This window comes from Crocodylus porosus, unplaced genomic scaffold (assembly GCF_001723895.1).
Source record: "Crocodylus porosus isolate Cpor-Errol unplaced genomic scaffold, CroPor_comp1, whole genome shotgun sequence".
Classification (NCBI taxonomy): Eukaryota; Metazoa; Chordata; order Crocodylia; family Crocodylidae; genus Crocodylus; species Crocodylus porosus.
In genome coordinates, this window is record NW_017728926.1 from 10,842,414 (window position 1) to 10,859,344 (window position 16,931).

Consider the following 16,931-nt stretch of genomic DNA (forward strand, 5'->3'; position numbering starts at 1 on the left):
CCACCCTTTTATTATTGTTATTACAAATTGTTGTCAGCAAAACTCAGCAGATGATGGGTTTCATTACTGTGGTTCTTGCAAATCCTTCTTTGTGCCTTTCCATCCCCAATTGGTTCATCCTCCAGCTGCCAAGACCTCCACACGCTCTCAAGGGTGGACTGGGCTGAGAGCTGGGGCATGCACTTTGCTGACGGACCTTACCACCTGCCAGGCAAAACACACCACACACACAGCTGCCAAAGCAGGGCACCATCAGACTCCGTAGCAGAGTTATATAGATTAACCTGACCAACTGCAAGCAAACAAACTACAACAACAACAAAAAAGCAGCCTCCAAGTGATTGTCTAAGGCAGGAATCCCAGGCCGCTCGGTGATTAGGGAATCACGTTCCACCACTTGTACGAGAAGGGTTGCCGGTGCACATTGGTGCCACAGTGGACCTCTCCCAGCATCTTGTGGTAGGAGGAGATGTCATCAATGAAGCTGCACCTCAGTCCCAGAGGCTCCAGGAGGGAGCGGACGTGCTCTTCCAAGCAACATTCTCCCTCGATGATGGGCCCAAATGGCTTCGGGACCCCCAGGTCTCGAGACAGCACAATCATGTTCACCTGTGCAGGGGGCGATAAGACATGGGGTTACGGCCTGGGGGAGCTCAGGCCAAGTCATGCATGGGGTTTGGAGTGCATCTTAATTTTTCCAACTATTTAGTTGGTCTAATAAAAGATATTGGATTGACCCAAAGAACCTTTTCTGCTTATGTCCTTAGACCCGCACGGCTACAACCGACACTTCCTTATCACTTAAAATTAAAGCGCTAATGAGAGGCAGGAAATGGAGGTAAGACTGGCATTTGCTATTCCACACTCTCCACGGCAAACAGACAGTTGAAAAGGGCTGCCCCTGGCTGACATTACTCTTATTTTTTGGAGACTGAGTTGCTTTGCTCTGATGTCTGGGAGCAGTTCAAGGTGCTGCTCTACTTTTATGAAGGCTCTTTATTGTTCGTGTCACAGGTACTTCATGGTCGTGACCTACAGACTCATGTTTTACTGTCCCCTGACAGATCATGGGGTCTTACACTCCTAGAGAAGCGGGGCTGGAAGGGACCTCCAGAGATCATAGAATCATATCATGGAATCATAGAAGTCGGGTTGGAAGGGACCTTGTAGATCTTCAAGTCCGACCCCCTGCCTGGGTGGGAGAAAAGACTGGACTCAAATGAGTCTAGCCAGGTAGATCATTTTGTCCAACCCAGTGGCTGCTGTCAGGTGTCCCAGGGCTGACCCTAAGCCAAGCTCTCCCAGGGTAGGGCTGTTTCTCACCATGTTGGGGAAGTATGCCATGGCTTTGCCATTCCTGTCTATCTTGAAGAGAGCTGGGAGGTCGATGATGTCTTTTTCTTTGAGCCCCAGCTCCTTCTTGAGGATGTCTCTGTTCCAGTCAATGCAGCGCTGGGACACAGGGAAGGGAAACAACCGCAGACTTAATACAGCTGAGCATGAGACAGTCGAACAGGTCTACGATGCATTCTCATGCATTAGATGATCACAGAAAACCTTAGCTTCCACCCATATCTGCTTCCTTCTCCCTGGCCCTCCTAGTATAATGAAGGTGCCAATTCATTTGCAATGCAAAACCTCACGAGTTATTCCAGCAATGGGGCTAACATGGGAAACTTGCAAGCAGCTGGCACCCAGGATCATCGTATTTCTCTTCCCCTTCTGCTTTCAAAGCAGGTAGGGAGACCTCTCCTAATCTAGCACGTTCTTTCAGCACATTCTGCTACCCGAGCGGGAAGGAGGCCTAAAATAAAACTCATGTCCCATTTCTCAGAAATCCCTGTGATTAATTGTCCTGCAACTTTATAGCCCCAACCTGCTGTGCCCTGTAGTAAGATAGGGAGTGTGTGTAGGAGAGGAACTGAAGGAAAGGCATGGGCGACAAGGAAGGAGGAAGGAGGACTATTGCCTAATGAGATTTATGGCCTGTGTTTCTCCTACTGCATGGGCACACTGCGGTCACAGCTACTTCACCATTGTCTCCTGGTCCTATACAGACCTGGCCATGGTAGTCAGTGCTAATGGTTCAAATATTTGCTGTAGGCTTCAGGCAGGTTTTGCAGATGCAAAACCAGGTATTGTTGGGAGCTTGAAGAGTCCAGCAGCAGGGGGTGAGTGGGCCACGAGACATGGGCATGGCCTGGGGAGGGAGGTTGGGATGGATGTCGAGGGATGCCTCGCCTTCCTCCTTTCTCCTCCCACTTCTGACCTGGTACTGCTGTTCTACCTTCTCTGCTGCCCCAGCCCGATCGGGAAGGTGCAGGGCCAGGGGGTTGCAGCATTGCCCCAGATGCAATACTGCAAGATTCACTTCCTTTACTCCTTCGTCCTACCTGCAGCATCCTTCCTCCAGGTGCAATGCTTCCTTGTAGCCCAGCTCCCCTGCCTCCACCATGCTGTTAGCCCTGGTTTGTCATGGATCCTCCTGTGCTTCCACCGGCTATTATTCTTGTGGCACATATTAGCTCCACTACTCAGTGCCATCTGCCTGTGCTCTCCAGCAGCAGTCAAGGGGTCCAGGCCCATGCATAACCCTCTGTAGCTCTTACCTGCACATAATGGCTCTCTTCCATCATGACTTCATTGGAGAGGACCTTGTTAATAGTGACCCGTTTTGTGTCTGTTCCTGAGTAACCTGTATGTAGGAAACAAAGCCACCCATTAGCTTAATGAAATAGTACCCAAAGACGGCACTTTGCAGTGAAATGAGGGAGCAGTGGTACCATGACCCTTGATCCAAGTAGCTGGGATCAGACACCCCTGGATTCAACACCCCCCCCCCAAGCTCTGGCAAAGCTTGGATCTGCCTCTGGGCCATCAAAAGACCTGGGATTCAGGTCAAACTTGTTGACATTAATGGCATAGCTTCACTGATGTCATTAGGCTGATCATGAGAAGCAATCAGTTCCTTCTGTCCTATTTATTTAAAATGTTAATAGCCGAGGTGAGCAGGGGTTTCTGGAACCAGGAAGGACAGTCTGAGGGATACAGTATTGCACTGCAACCCAGGAGATTTAATCACCTCGCTGTGGACTTGCCACGTTTCTTCAAGCAAATCACTTGGGCAAAAGCTTCCAAAAGGTGGCCAGTGACTGGGAGGGGTCTCAAGCAGAGATGCTTTGTACCAGGCAAGGGATGCTTTGTACTGAGCACTCCTGCTGACTTCATTCAAGGTTGGGGTGCTCAGCAGCTGTGAACATCTGCCTTACACTGTCTAGTGACAGGTAGATTAAAAAAAAAATAGCAGTGCTTAGAAAATCTCTGGTAGTTTCCCCCTTCATTTCTCTGTGCCTCAGTTTCCCCCTCCATGCAATGGGGATGATGACTCCTCTCCACATCACTGGGGTGTTGTGAGGATGAACACAGCAGCTGGGGCTACAAGGCCCTCAGTCATTGCATGGACGAGTGCTGTGGAAATACCTACATGGAGTAGTGGGGTCTACACCAGACGCTGATAGGAGAAATTTAGGCCTCACCTGTGCTGCCTTTGGGAATGCCACTGAGCTGCACCAACAAGGGCAAAATCCTGGAAGTGTAGCAAAGCCACTGTGGAAGGGATTTGTAACTAGAAAGTGTCCAAGCCAACTACCCATCCAGAGAAGCTTGCACACCAGGGCCTTTGGTGTATTATGCACTCGGCAAGACAGACAAAGTTTTTTGAGTAGATGTGATCTCTTTTATTATTTTAGTTTATGTGGTATCTTTTATTGAACTCAGTTGGTCTCATAAAAGAGTTCACATCTACTCAAAAAACCTTGCCCGCCGATGTCCTTAGACCACCATGACTTCAACCAAAAACCCATGCACTTGGTAATGCCTTTACGGCAGGTGAATGTTTTATTAGCCGGCAGGTGCTCCGTCTGGGGGGTATCTCTCCTGTTAAATGAGGGATAAGTCTCTGGCGCAGTCAGCGCTCAATAAATCAAGGTGCTGCAGGCCCAAGGAAGGAGAAAATCTGCAGGGAAGGAAAGTCTTTAGCTGGCAAACTTGAGACCAGATTTCAAGGCCTGTGTCAACAGAGGCATCGAGCGCCTGCTGTCGGCAGGTGCACATCTCCTCATCTACCAGTGCCATCGGCGTGCTGGGCCTCTGTGCTACACTGTGAGAACAATGTAGAGGCTTAATGGCATCTAAATATAGAAGATGAGGGGATTCTGCGTGGCTCAATGTGAAATTCATCCCGGAGCAACAGCCCAGCACGCAGGGAAAGAGGTGCTAAAGTCCCACTCAGTTTCTCAAAATAGGGTCTGTGTGGGATGTATGGGGTTTATCAGGCTTCCTGGGTAAGCACTGGATGAACGTCACCCACAGCGGATGGCCAGCCCCCGGGATCTGCCGCTGTGGGTGGTCGGCGGCAGATACTGGAGGTAGGCAAATTCATGAACATTAACGACCCTTCTGCTTGCTTAAAACAAAGGTGCATCAGTCCCCTTCTCCAGCAGGTTAAGACCATTCCTGTAGGACCCAAGACACAGATCCTATTCCACTCCCCTGCTGGGTGCATATATCACCTGGGAACAGCCGGGTACATATATCACCTGGGAACAGCTCCTGCTTCCAACCAAAGCCCCCCGAGTCAGGATGCCTGATTGCATGGACTATGACTCTAATCTCGCATCCAAATTCCTCCGTGTGTGTGTAGGAGGAAATTAGTTGGTCTAATAAAAGGCATCATCTCTGAACCGAGAGTTTGAGAGTTTTGCATTTCTGTAGGAGGCAATGTTTTTTCAGGAGAGCAACAGGCTTTCTCCCACCAGATGTAAATAATAGTGTTTGGGACACAGCGAGATGGCCACGTTGTTGGTTCCCTTCTCTGCAACGTGGTTCTTGCTCCCTTGGTTCTTTGTGAAGCTTGAAGCAAGGGTATGACAATAAATAAGATGCGTCCATTGGAGAATATATTAGCCCGAATGCTCAGCCCATAGCAAATGACTCCACAGACAAGAAAGCTGAGCTGGTGATGCAGTATTTCAGTTCAGGGTTAGTCAGGGCAAACTGAGTCTTGTATGGGGAAACTGAGGCACTGACCGGTTAAGTAACTCACCCCAGATCACAAAGTGGGTTTGTAATGGGATGGAGGCGAATAGAGCTCAGGTCTCCTCGTACTAATGATGTGCTCTGCCCACTACCCCATGCTCCCTTCTAAGAGTACAGGCCTCTCTCTTTTTGGCAGGAAGCTTGTCTGCACAAACTGACCTTTGAACATCGTGGCTTCCCCGTGGCCCTCTCTCTGCTTCTCTTGGAAGAGCTTGTAGCAGGCAGATGTGCTGGCCATGAGCATCCGGAATTGCTGGGAGGAAGGCAGGACCGAAGGAAAGAGTTAAATACTTGGCCCAGAGGATGAAACAGCAATCATCAAGAGCACCACAGACCCATACAGCACGATCTCTCAACACGCTGCCTCTACGCCAGGCAACCTTCTGCTCCGTGGCTGCCATGAGCACAGAAGGGAGATACTTGGGAACTGTCTGCCTACCCTGACTTGGAAATGTGTAGCTACAGAGCCAAACTCTCAAGTCCCCAAAGTCTTTTAACCTGCACCGAACCCTATGCGTTTACTGCCATGCCTGTAGGGTCTCGATCGCTGCATACAAAGTCCTCAGTAGTAATCTGCAAAGACACCTCCACCGGACCTTCCTCATGGCCAAGGTGCTGCTTCTTGAGACGCATCTACATCCACCAAAGCACAAGCTACCTCTCAAGCTGCTTACGAGGCCGGACTATATTGTCCCATTTTGGTGGCCCTAATTTAGGAAGACACGTCTCATGGGAAGAAGAATGCAACGCACAGGTATATTAGGAAGTACCAACATTTCTGCTCATTTCTCTTTGAATGAACCCGGAACAGAGACGGATTTTCACAGGTCAGTGATCTAGGTCTTTATAGAGGTCATAATACTCTGACTGGGCCATATGCTGAGAGGTGAGGAGCAGTGGCTCACACCCAGCTGGTCCATAGGGAAGTCTACACTGCCTGAAGTCTCTTGAAGCCCCACAATTGAGGCTGCCATCTTTCATGCATTATTAGGATGAGTTTTCTTGCCGTTTCTTTTGCACAGCACCCATGGCTTGGGCATCTAAGCACCACACAAAGAGAACGATGGCTGGGTTTTTCAAACAGGAGTAGGGCATCCAATTTTAATTTAGAGCTTGGGCACTTTTAAAAAAATCTCAGCAGACCCTGCTAGCAGCAAACAGGCCAATTATTTTTGTTCTTCCCAACCTAAGCAAGTAGAGATTTCAGATATCCTTCTCCCCCCCACAAATACAGAGCAAGTGTTGTGGGCATTATGGGGCATTGTGGCCAAAGAGCTTAGCAAATCAGCTCTTGATGCACAGCAGAGCGTTCAAATCCATCCCTATCCTTAGTAAACTTTTCAGAATTGCCATCAGGGAGGTCACCTTTTTGCCAGGAATGGGCACAAAGGTCACAAATTCATCTACGTGACCCACGGTGAGCCAGTCGGAGTAGAGCTCTATGGGTGCCTGGACCCGCTGGGCATATAGGAAATCTCTCACCACTTTAGTCATCCTCCTTCCGGCTGATCTAGTAGTGGAAATAGAGGGGAAAACAAAAATTTGTATTTCACAATTGGGGTAAAAGTTTTAATCGTGATGGTCTGAAAAGGAAATGCAAGAAAAAATTCCAATTCCCTTTTATTCCCATGGTGTCTGACCTCATACAGCAGCGAGGCACTCAAATTTGGATCTAAAAAACACTTTACAGGTAAAACACAGAGATCCAACCCCACCCCCATACCCACCCTCTCTCAACGTGATCCTGATAAAATTGAATACTGAGCAGATCAGAGAGCCAGCAAATGAGCTTCTCAAATCATATGGCCGCTGACTACAGAGAGGTCCAAACACTCCCAGCCTCTGGAGAGCTTGGTGAAGGGTGTGTTGAAACCAGGAAACAAACTGCAACCTGGGTTTTCTAAAAAATTGTTTAGCTTGTTATGGGCCAAAGCAAGACTTCTGAATCCATGGGGTTAGCTGCTAACAGCAGCTCCCCCGGCAAGACAGATCCAGACACAGGCTTTGCTTCTATACCCAGTATATTATGGAGGGAGATGGGGAATTAGCTGGGATCAGTGATCACTGCAGGATTTCCCTGATCCTCACGAAACATGCAGGTTTTCTGACTCTCTTACGTGGGGAAACTGCTTCCAATGAGGATTCTCCCCAGGGGATATTCCTTCCCGTTGACGGTCACAGGAGGGCTGACTTCCAGGTTGCCGAAGGAATCGAGACTGGTGACAACCTCAAACAGAGGCTCCCTGGTGACATAGCCAAAGTCTGGACCCTGAAAAAAAAGAAGTCATCACAAGAGCTTAGAAACTATGAATTCTTCCTCATTTTTTTCCAGCTGGTGAGTCCCAGGCTAGAAACACCCATTACATTGGAGCTTCTGAGCAAAAACAGGGTTAGAAAGAATAAAGTGAAGGGTCCACAGTTGCTGTATTACTGGAGAAGGGTGCACAGGGAGAGCTAATGGAAAAAGGGGAAGCAACACCATCAGATACGTCCAGTCTTCAGCATCTGGCACGCACAATACCCAAGGATATAACCTTGAAGGTTGTATAGGACCTTGGTTATGCCGATACTGCATGGACATGGGATGAGGATTTGGAGGGAAGAGGGCAAGGAACCTTCTCTGCATGCGATGCCCTTATTCTTCCCTGCACCAGTAGCAGGTCTCTCCAGGCATGGAGGGAAGTGCTAACTGCCCCCCATCCTGGGGGGCGGCAGGGAAAGCTACCACTGCAACTTCTCTTCTTGGGAAGAAACCTGGCCTAGTCCTTCTGCCTTTTCCACCCCTGAGTGACTGTATGATTTCACAATCCTACCTTTCAGGATGCGCAATTCTCCTGCTTCTTTTCAGAGACTGATGAATAATTTATTAATACAAGGATGTGAGCAGTTTGCAATGGCTTACATCAATGATACTGTCATCTACAGTCAGGGCTTTGAATTGCACTGGATTCATCTAACCACTGTGTTAGATGACACCAAACAGGCTGGGAAGGCAAAGAAATGTCAGTTGACATTACCTGAAGTGGTGTATTTGGGACGCTGTGGGTGAGGGCAAAAATCGCTCCCCTGTGGGACAGGATTGAAGCCATTAGAGACTGGCCACCCCCACCGACTAAGAAACAGGTCAGAGCCTCCGAGACCAACGCTTCAGGGGAGCCCCGTGGGAACTGGCCATGACCTTGACTCTACATAACCACTGGCTACATCCTTAGGAGAGCGGGAACATTGCAGCAGAGGAACTTGAAGTCACTGGGGTAAAAGCTCCAACACTGCATCTTTCTATTCTTTAGGCCCAACCCAGGATTTCACAGAGACTCATTCAGGGCGTGGTGGTTTGTAGCCAAGCCGGCTCTTTATTTCAGCTACTACTGGGCTGTCTGTTCCCTTTAGCTCCACAAATCAGCTGTACCTCTCAGAAGAATTCACGGGACGTTTTGCACTGACCCCAGCCTCAGTAGGACCTCTAGCTCTCCTGCTACAAGGCCGCCTGAGAGTGTCTGCCGGGTCACTTACCCCTGCCCACAACAGAGTTATCCGCCACTCCCGTGCTGTGTTACAAACCTTCTGTTGGCCAAGTGAGTTGGAGGAAGAGCTCAAGGGATCTCCAGCAAGAGGAATGGCTGGCAGTGGCAAGGCAAGCGGGCAGAAAAAAAAATCCTGCTGAATTCCACCCAGCCCCCAGAAGGTAAAAATATCAGAGCCACAAAAAAACAAATGCTTGGGTGAGAGCCAGCCCCAGATTACAAAAGGAGACAGGCATAATCTTTGTCATAACATTGTCAGAGAGAAGCTGGAAAGCTCTGAACCAGCAATTCTTGGTACCAGCCAGAAAAAGTTAGTCAGATGGTAGGTCACACAGGGTGAAATCTGTATCAGTGCTGAATCTCCAACATCCCAACCATTCAATCCCACTTCTCATAAGGCTTCAAAATGGGGCTTTAATGACACTAAGTGAAGCACAGAGCTTAGGGTGATCCTCTTGCAGAGGGGTGCTTTTTACCCTGCCTATGTTGTACACAATAGTTCTCTGATGTTTGAGATACACACACACACATCTATATATCTATACATACACATATATACATATATTTATTGATACTGATATATATATTTCTTTTCACTATCACAGTCTTTCCCTGAAGCATTTGACCTCAAACATCGGAGAATTGTGTGCAACATAGGGTCCTAGTGGACTGATTCTCCTCTCCTTTGCACCTCGGATGGTCCCTTGAACTAGCACAGAGTGACTTCAAATTCTCCATTCACTCTTTCCAAGAGAAGAGTTGCAAGGTGCAGTAACTTTACAAGATCAGCTCCACTGAGCAGCCAGGTCTAGGCTCTACTCTGTGTCCTTCCTTTGGGCTAGGTGCTCAGGTCAGTACTACTTAGACTTTTTGATTCAGCAAAAAAAACTACAGCCTGTGCAAGGCTGTTCCACTGTAAATAAGATTATTCTGGGAGGACTTGGAGATCTGATCACATCCTCATGGTTTGGTTACTGGAAAGGATGGAGAAAGGCCTTGCAGAAGCACTCTTCCAGGAGATGCATGGAGGGCAGAGTCGAGAGACAGGAAACTCAGAGTTGTACAGCAAGTGACAGTGTGATGTCTTCATCTGGCACAGGGAAGAAACTGGAAGCTCTCAGTCAATCTGAAGAAAAGACTTATAGCTTCATGGATGTTAGGGGCTGAAAGAGACCTCACAAGATCAGACTTTGAGTCCATGACAGTAAAAGACATGTCAAGAAGCAAAAAGAAGCCATGTGCATGGGATCAAATAGCTCCCATTTTTTTTCAGTGGATCCAAGAACTGCTCATCCCGTTACTTAGCACTGCTGGGTTTCCTCATCTACCCATAAGCCAGGTCAATTGTCTGAATAGGCACGGATTTCTCTAGACCTATTAATAAAAAACACTCATTAGACACTTCAGTATGACAGTGTTTTCTTTTCAGTAAGTCGATATGCTTCTATTGGGCTTAGCCATCAGTGGGATCTGCCCTGCGTGCCCTGGCCAGCCCCATGTGTTATCTTGTGACCTCTTGGTACAAGAACGGCAAAGTCCAGCTTTGACGCTCCCAATGGAGATGGCATATCGACGTTTCTTGGCTCTAGGTTCTCAGCTGAGAGGTGGGAGAAGCATAATGCATTGTTGTCTGTCTTGCTGGTAAAAAAAAAAATCCCCTATAGGATTCATAGATGTTGGCGTCAGAAGGGACCTCAGTAGGTCACTGAGTCTGGCCCCCTGCCCCCATATTCCAGTCCAGACACAACAACGAAAAAAAATTGAAGCTGCTGAGTTATAAGTTACATTTAAGTTTATCAAGAGGTCAAGAGACGAGTCACCAAATCTAATCCCTGCCCAGATCACTGTGCGTCTCCCTATGCTGCAGTGTCCTCATTCATATAAAGGGGATAATGCTGAAGGTAGAGAGAGAACTCATTCATAGTCATTGAATCGTAGGGGACTAGGGGATTTGAAGACCCCTCTTGTCGACAGCAAGTATCAGCTTGATATTCATTTGCTTATATGCTGGAGTGGAAGGATCCAATCTAGAGATGTATTCATTAGAAAGAGGACAGAGCCTGTAGATACTGCAATTAGCCCCATGTGGATGATCAGAAAGTCTACATTCAGGTCAGCTTGACCAAGCCAGTGGGGAGGATGTTGGATGCAGCTCATCTTCATGGTTTCCAGTCTTCTGGGATCTTTTTCTTTCCCTGGAATGCCCATTGGTTTGCTCAAATTAGCTCTGGACGACATGCTTAGCAGAAAGAGATCCCTTCCCGTGCACAGCGGGCACAAGATCCAAGTCATTGTGGGGTCATCAAAAGGATTTATGAGAGGATGTGGATATGTTCACTTAACAGGTTGGTTTCTGCTGGTTCCTCCAGCCATTCTGGAGGCATATGACCCTAGAGATATGAGAAGGGAGCCTGTGGCGGGCCAGTAGGGGTGCTCTCTGGTCTAGCAAATGGCTCCTACACTCACTTTTCTATTGCTTTGTATAGTGCTTGACCCCCGGGAGCTCTTTTCCATTTAAGGGTCTCAAAAAACTGATGGAGAAAATAATGTGTTTTGACAAAAACTGGGAAACGGAGGCATGGAGAGCAGCATGTTCTAGAGACCATTCTTGTAGGTCCCCAACTTGAGGTGGGTCAGCTCAGCTTTCAGCTGAGTACCTAAATCAAGAGGCCAGATTTCCAGATCTGCCCAGTACCCGGCATACTTTACACTTTACTGCTCAATGCAGTATGCGCCTCAACATCTCGCACATCCTTTCACCATTGAAATGGGAGCAGAGATCATCTGGAAATCTGCCTGATTTTTCAAAGCTTGTGAGCACGCCCAGCTCCAGCTGGAGTCACTGGCATTGGAGAACACACAGGCCTTCTGAAAACTAGTCCCCAGTGGTCTCAGATGAGGCAGCCGTGATTGATGGATACACCAACATTTAAGTTCTATATGACTTTGCTCAGCTTTGCAGGGGACAGGACCGAGGGCCGTAGCTCCTCTTAGACTCCCCATCTTCCATGACATGTTTTGTGGGTTGATCCACTGCCACGAGGCTGTCGATACCTTTCTGCCACAAGAAAACCCACTTGCATCAGGGTGGATCATCCTCTGCCCTTAGACTGGAGCAGACATGGTGAAGTAGCTCCACTCCTGCGATGTGTTTTTGGGGAAAAGAAGGAAGGCCATGCACCCTCCCTTGACCCTATAAAATGAACTGCTCTTGCCCTGCTATTCCAGCTGGGACTGGAGAAAGGGCTGAGCCTTTCAGACAGCCTGGTTTAATAAGCATTGGCATGGGACACCATTGCCAGCCAGGTTTCAAATCCCCAACGATGCACCCTCGTTCTCAAAATGATTGCTTTTTCATCCCTGCTTCATCGGGAGGATTCGTGTCCTATCAGCTCCAGCACAGCCAGTTCCATTTTGAGAGGCTAATTCTCTCACGTCTCCTTTTCCCCCTTGAGCGGTTCCCTGAAGGCTTAGAGCAAAGCACGTGCCTCTCTATGGGGTGGGGATGAAAAAAAAAAAAAAAAAGGGTGTTTGGCTAAATTGTGCCAGCTGGAAAATGAGATTGAAGAGATAGAGGGAGGATTAGGCAAAGCTTGGGAGCTCAGGATTGGAGCCTATAACGTGTTTGCTGCTCCAAAGGCTGAAATTGCTTCTCGAAATACCAAGCAAAGAATTTACAAAGAGGGCAGATAGAAGTTGCTGCCTGGCTTATTTTGTAAAGAAGGGCGATCAATGTGCTATTCCCATCCTGCATGACGAATGCAGGACTGCTTATACTTGTTGCAGGCATGATAAATGATATATTTCAATGCATTTGAAAGCAATTAACCTTCTCCAAATGGACACGGAGCAAAAGGGAGCTGCTTGTGTGATAGCTGCGGCACGCCGCTCTCTTCTCCGGTTACCAGAAGTGCCAAGGAGCAAGCAGCAGAGAGATGGGCCGGTGCTACCGTGGTCACGGCAAAATCCAAGATCCACCCCCCAGCTTACAAATTTTAGGGCTGTTCGGTGCTGCTTCCCAGCAAGGACTAATGGGAACTCCCTGCCTGCGCCATAGGCCACAGCAGTGGCAGATGCTGACAAGGATCTTGTTGGTGCTCAGCGGGAGCTGTCTGCAGAATGGATGTGGGTAGCATGGGTCAGAGGGTTTGTGTTCATAACCCTTTAGGCCACTGATGGGCGGTGCGATGCCGAGGGGATGCATCGGCAGCCCGCAGCCGAAGTCCATGTTGCGGTAGACATCCCATCCCAGAACCGTGCTACGTCTGTGTAAGAGGCAATGGTTTCAGACCCCAGCACATCCAGTCTTGCTTTCTTTCTTTCCTCCCCCAAGCACCCCGCATTCAATCCCCATTCTCTACGGCCACTTCCCAGGTTAGCCTCACTGCTTTCAAGATAACCTTTCTGAGCCTGCCTCCTGGAGAGCTGTCCCCTTTATATTTGGCACAGATAAGCCTGGAGAATGATCACTTGGCGGCCAGCTGCATCTTGCTCCCTTTCACTGGATAAATCAGCTCCTATTAGGGTTTCCTTTTCTTTAACCAGGGGGCGAAACATGTTAATGAGCTGAGAAGAAATACAAGCCTGTAATACTGAGGATCTAGGAATCTACCTGGCCCCAGAATTAGGCATCTCTGATTTAGTTAGTCTATATAAGGTGCAAATCGACCTGGCCTCCTGCCCGATTTCAAATGGATGCAGCTTACTCCTGCTCCCAGATGAGAGCAAGAAGATGCAACTGTGGTAGTTCATTTTTAAAGAGGTGTTTGGGATCTATTGTATGGGCAAGACAAGGAAGGATGTTTCCTGCTTTCTGGGCTTAAGGCAGGTGGGTACAAAATTGCAAAAAGGCTTCTCTGTGAGGCAGGGGAGCGACTAATCCTCGGAACAGGAGGGATTTCAGGGAGCTGGTCTGAAAGGGACACCTCTGCTGAACTGTGACCTGTGCCTGAAAAGACCAGCTGCCTGGAAGTGGACTGAGGGGGGACGGTTGCCTCTCGCCGAGCGAACAAATGACATTCAAAGCCTGTCTCATGGCCGATTTGTTCCAGCGTCTCCTTGTCAGCCTCCCTGAGGCTGTCTTTGATTCACTCCCTCTTTTGCTCTGGCATGTACAATTCGACCCCAGGGTTTGTGGTTACACTTCTGGGGGCCTGCAAAAGGCTGGCGCGCTTGCACGGTTGTAGCGTGCAGGAGAACATAGCTCACAGGTGACCAGCACAGTCAAAACCAGGATGGTTTTCTACTGGAAAATGCCATTTTTTGTCAAAATAGATCTGTTTGTGGGAGGCAGGTCCATTTTAACAACACTTTCAATGGCTTTAAACAGTCCTCAATCTAACTGGAGCATTTCATTTTGATCTTCTGACCTGGGTCCACCTATCTCATTGCTGGTCCTTTTGCAGCTATTATAGCTACGAAGATCCAAACCAGGAACCCATGCGAGGGATAAGGTTGCCTCCGACGCGCTTTCTGTTGTGCAGAATCAAAAGAGAGTCTGTGTCCCAGCGAGTCTGTGGGAAACGTTGCAGCCAAGAAACCTGGCTCACATTATAACATAGCAGCATTGATATATCATGTTTAATACCAAGTGTATGTATAGTCACCGGTATTCCATATTATAATATTTCAACATCATTGAAACTAAACGTTTCATTGAAGCAGCATTGAGACTTCTGAATCTGGGATTTACATTTTGAGATGCTTTGGCCTTTTGTTTCCATTTGAGACCAAAGCACTATTTCAAGTGCTTAGATGGTGGTCTCCATTTTCTGACCGTCTCTAGGTAAGTTAGGCTCCAACTTGCCCTTTGATGCTGCCCCGATAGCACAGATATTTGTATCCTTGGCATCTTCAGCCAAATGATGGCAGACCCTCTACCTAGCCAGACCTGCTTTGCATTGCAGGTGCTCTTCTCTCACACATTTGACTCTCCCTTATTCAGTTAGGCCAGTGACTCCTTTTGTAATGATGGGATCTGAGAGTCAGGTGAATCAGATACTCATGGTCTCAGCCAGCACCTTTTCTCCTGACCCCCTTGTAAACTTTAGTGGATCACAGACATTTGAAGCTGGCTTTAAAGCATTCTCATTTGACTTTGCTGGGGTTGGAATCACTTTCTCTAGCATGGCCACAGTAGAAATCATCTCTTTATGGACATTACAGTAAAAAAACCCCAATGGTTTAATCAGTAGCAGCCTATGAGGAAGGCAAACTGGGTGACCACCCCCCAGCCCAACATTTTAGGGAGTCCCAAAATTTTGCAACAAATTTTTTGGAGGTTATGTTTTTGCAAGGAAGTGGCTCTATTTGCATGCTAACACTTGACTATTTATCCAATTCCATTCCATGGATATTAAAAAGATCCACGATGCAACTCTGGTGGGTTAATATTCACCTAAGTACCTCAAAAGGAGCCTCAAATGACTCTCTTGCCCAGGGCTCCAACCACCCTAAGGCCACCACTGGTTTCATCTGCCTCCCTTTCAACCCCTCTTTTTTTTTTGTGAACCATCCTGGAAGATGTTTGCGAATCACCGTAAGCTTCTCCTGCTGGGAGACCAGGCAAGGGATACCACGCATGTTTACCGAGAAGATGCAAAGCTCTTACCAGGAGCTCCTTGATGGGAAACTCTTTCAGCCCACCATCTCGGGGGGAGTCCAGGACCACTGGAAAGCCTTTGTGAGGGGCATGAATGTAGCCAAACTCAATCTCATCCTGGTCAAGGAAGAAAACCCATTTATTAAATGCAGGCAAGGGGGGGGAAGTGCCCAGTGAGGCCTGACAAAAAGCCTTTCAGTAGGGCCCCTACAAAGCAGACTAGCATTAACTCTGTTTCCCGGAGGAGGAACACATCGAGGGGAAGGGAGACAGCTTCACAACGTGAAATCCTATGAAGTATGAACTTTCATTTCTACCCAGGAGAACTTCTATAATCTTTTCTCCAATACCTGATAAATGATGTTTGTGCCCAAAAGCTTGCAATTAAAGAAACGTTTTTGCAAAAATCATGTTGGTCTAATAAAAGATATCAACTCTACTGTGAGTCCTGATTGTTACTTCGGAGGCATTCAGTGTTTGGGTTCTCAGCTGGCGATGATTTGGGCCCAGTTTTCCAGGTGGTTGTGCCAACTTTTCTCTTCAGTTAATAAAGGGATCAATGCCAGGGGGCATGTCTACACGTTCAATAATGCACCGTAGATTTTAGTTTAGTACATCTTTAATAAAGTACTAACTAAATACACAGTGCCTAGAGTTACTGCACAGTAGCATCAGTGCATGGTTATTTAGGGATGCTTACTGAGCATTAGCCCAATAACTGTGCAGTTGGCTACTAGCAGGGTTTTTGCCAAGGCACGTTACTGCGTGGTGTTATTAGGCCAATGTGCATTAAGCATCTCATGCAGACATGCCCAGGGGAAGTTTGAGGGATGATAGGAGCTCCCAAAGAGACCAGACAGGAGCAGGGGTAGGCGTTTGCTGGGTGAGAAGCCACAGCTGGGAGCCTGTGGGCCTGACCTATGGAAACGGGGAAACTGAGGTAGCACCGCAGCATGAAGCTAGGCTGGGCAAGCCATGCTATGCAGGCTTCTACAATGACAACTTCATCTAGAAGTGGCTCGTGCTGCTGGATTTTAATGTTCAAAGAAAAAAAGTCCTGGTATGGTCCGGCATGCCCCTGGTCGCCTCCTCACCTGCATCCAGCGGTCACCACGGTTCATGTACCCGAAGCAGACCTTCATGTCGCAGCTGGCTTTGCTCACTAAATTCTTCACTTCCTTCAGGAACAGGTAATTGTCCTTCACGCTGAGAAAGCAGAGGGAAAAGGAGAAGTGGTTGACAGAGGAGGGGAAAAAAGCCACTGATGGGACTGCAGCGGAAAAGAAAACAATACATGCTCCTTCCCCCTTGCCCTCAAAAATAAATTAGAAGGACACACCACCGAAGAGAGGAAGCTGGCAGTTATGAACGGTGTGAGTTGGAGCTGCAGAGCCAATGTGTAGGGATCAGTGCCTTCTTATAAGGACAGGCTGGTGAAGTCTCGGATGGGGGGAAACTGCTGCCCGAGGCCGATCACCTGCCCTGATACCCATCATCACTAAACTCTCTGCTATGTTAAAACTGTGAATAATAACCCTCACTATCTGAAAAACCAAATGTGCTGCACAAAACTAGAGAGAAGTCAGAATAGTCACTTTTCATTTAGTGTCTAGGCCAGTTTCAAGAAAGCCCCTCGATTTTACAATTCTTTACTTGGAGACAGGGCCACTTTGGAAAGACCTTCATGGGGGGAGAAAACAAAGGGAAAA

General features: G+C 48.0%; 1 protein-coding gene across 1 annotated transcript in view; it reads right to left on the reverse strand.

Moving 5' to 3' along the window:
- Nucleotides 1-375: 375 nt before the first annotated feature.
- The window catches only part of LOC109314509 (protein-arginine deiminase type-2-like), a gene marked incomplete at its 5' end in the record, with an annotated part of 41,980 nt that continues 25,424 nt past the window's right edge, over nucleotides 376-16,931 (reverse strand). The window contains 8 exons of the mRNA XM_019541723.1: nucleotides 376-609; nucleotides 1,324-1,452; nucleotides 2,610-2,695; nucleotides 5,257-5,350; nucleotides 6,463-6,607; nucleotides 7,215-7,366; nucleotides 15,232-15,339; nucleotides 16,317-16,428. Coding sequence (XP_019397268.1) covers nucleotides 376-609; nucleotides 1,324-1,452; nucleotides 2,610-2,695; nucleotides 5,257-5,350; nucleotides 6,463-6,607; nucleotides 7,215-7,366; nucleotides 15,232-15,339; nucleotides 16,317-16,428 — 1,060 coding nt within the window. The remainder of the gene's footprint in view (nucleotides 610-1,323; nucleotides 1,453-2,609; nucleotides 2,696-5,256; nucleotides 5,351-6,462; nucleotides 6,608-7,214; nucleotides 7,367-15,231; nucleotides 15,340-16,316; nucleotides 16,429-16,931) is intronic.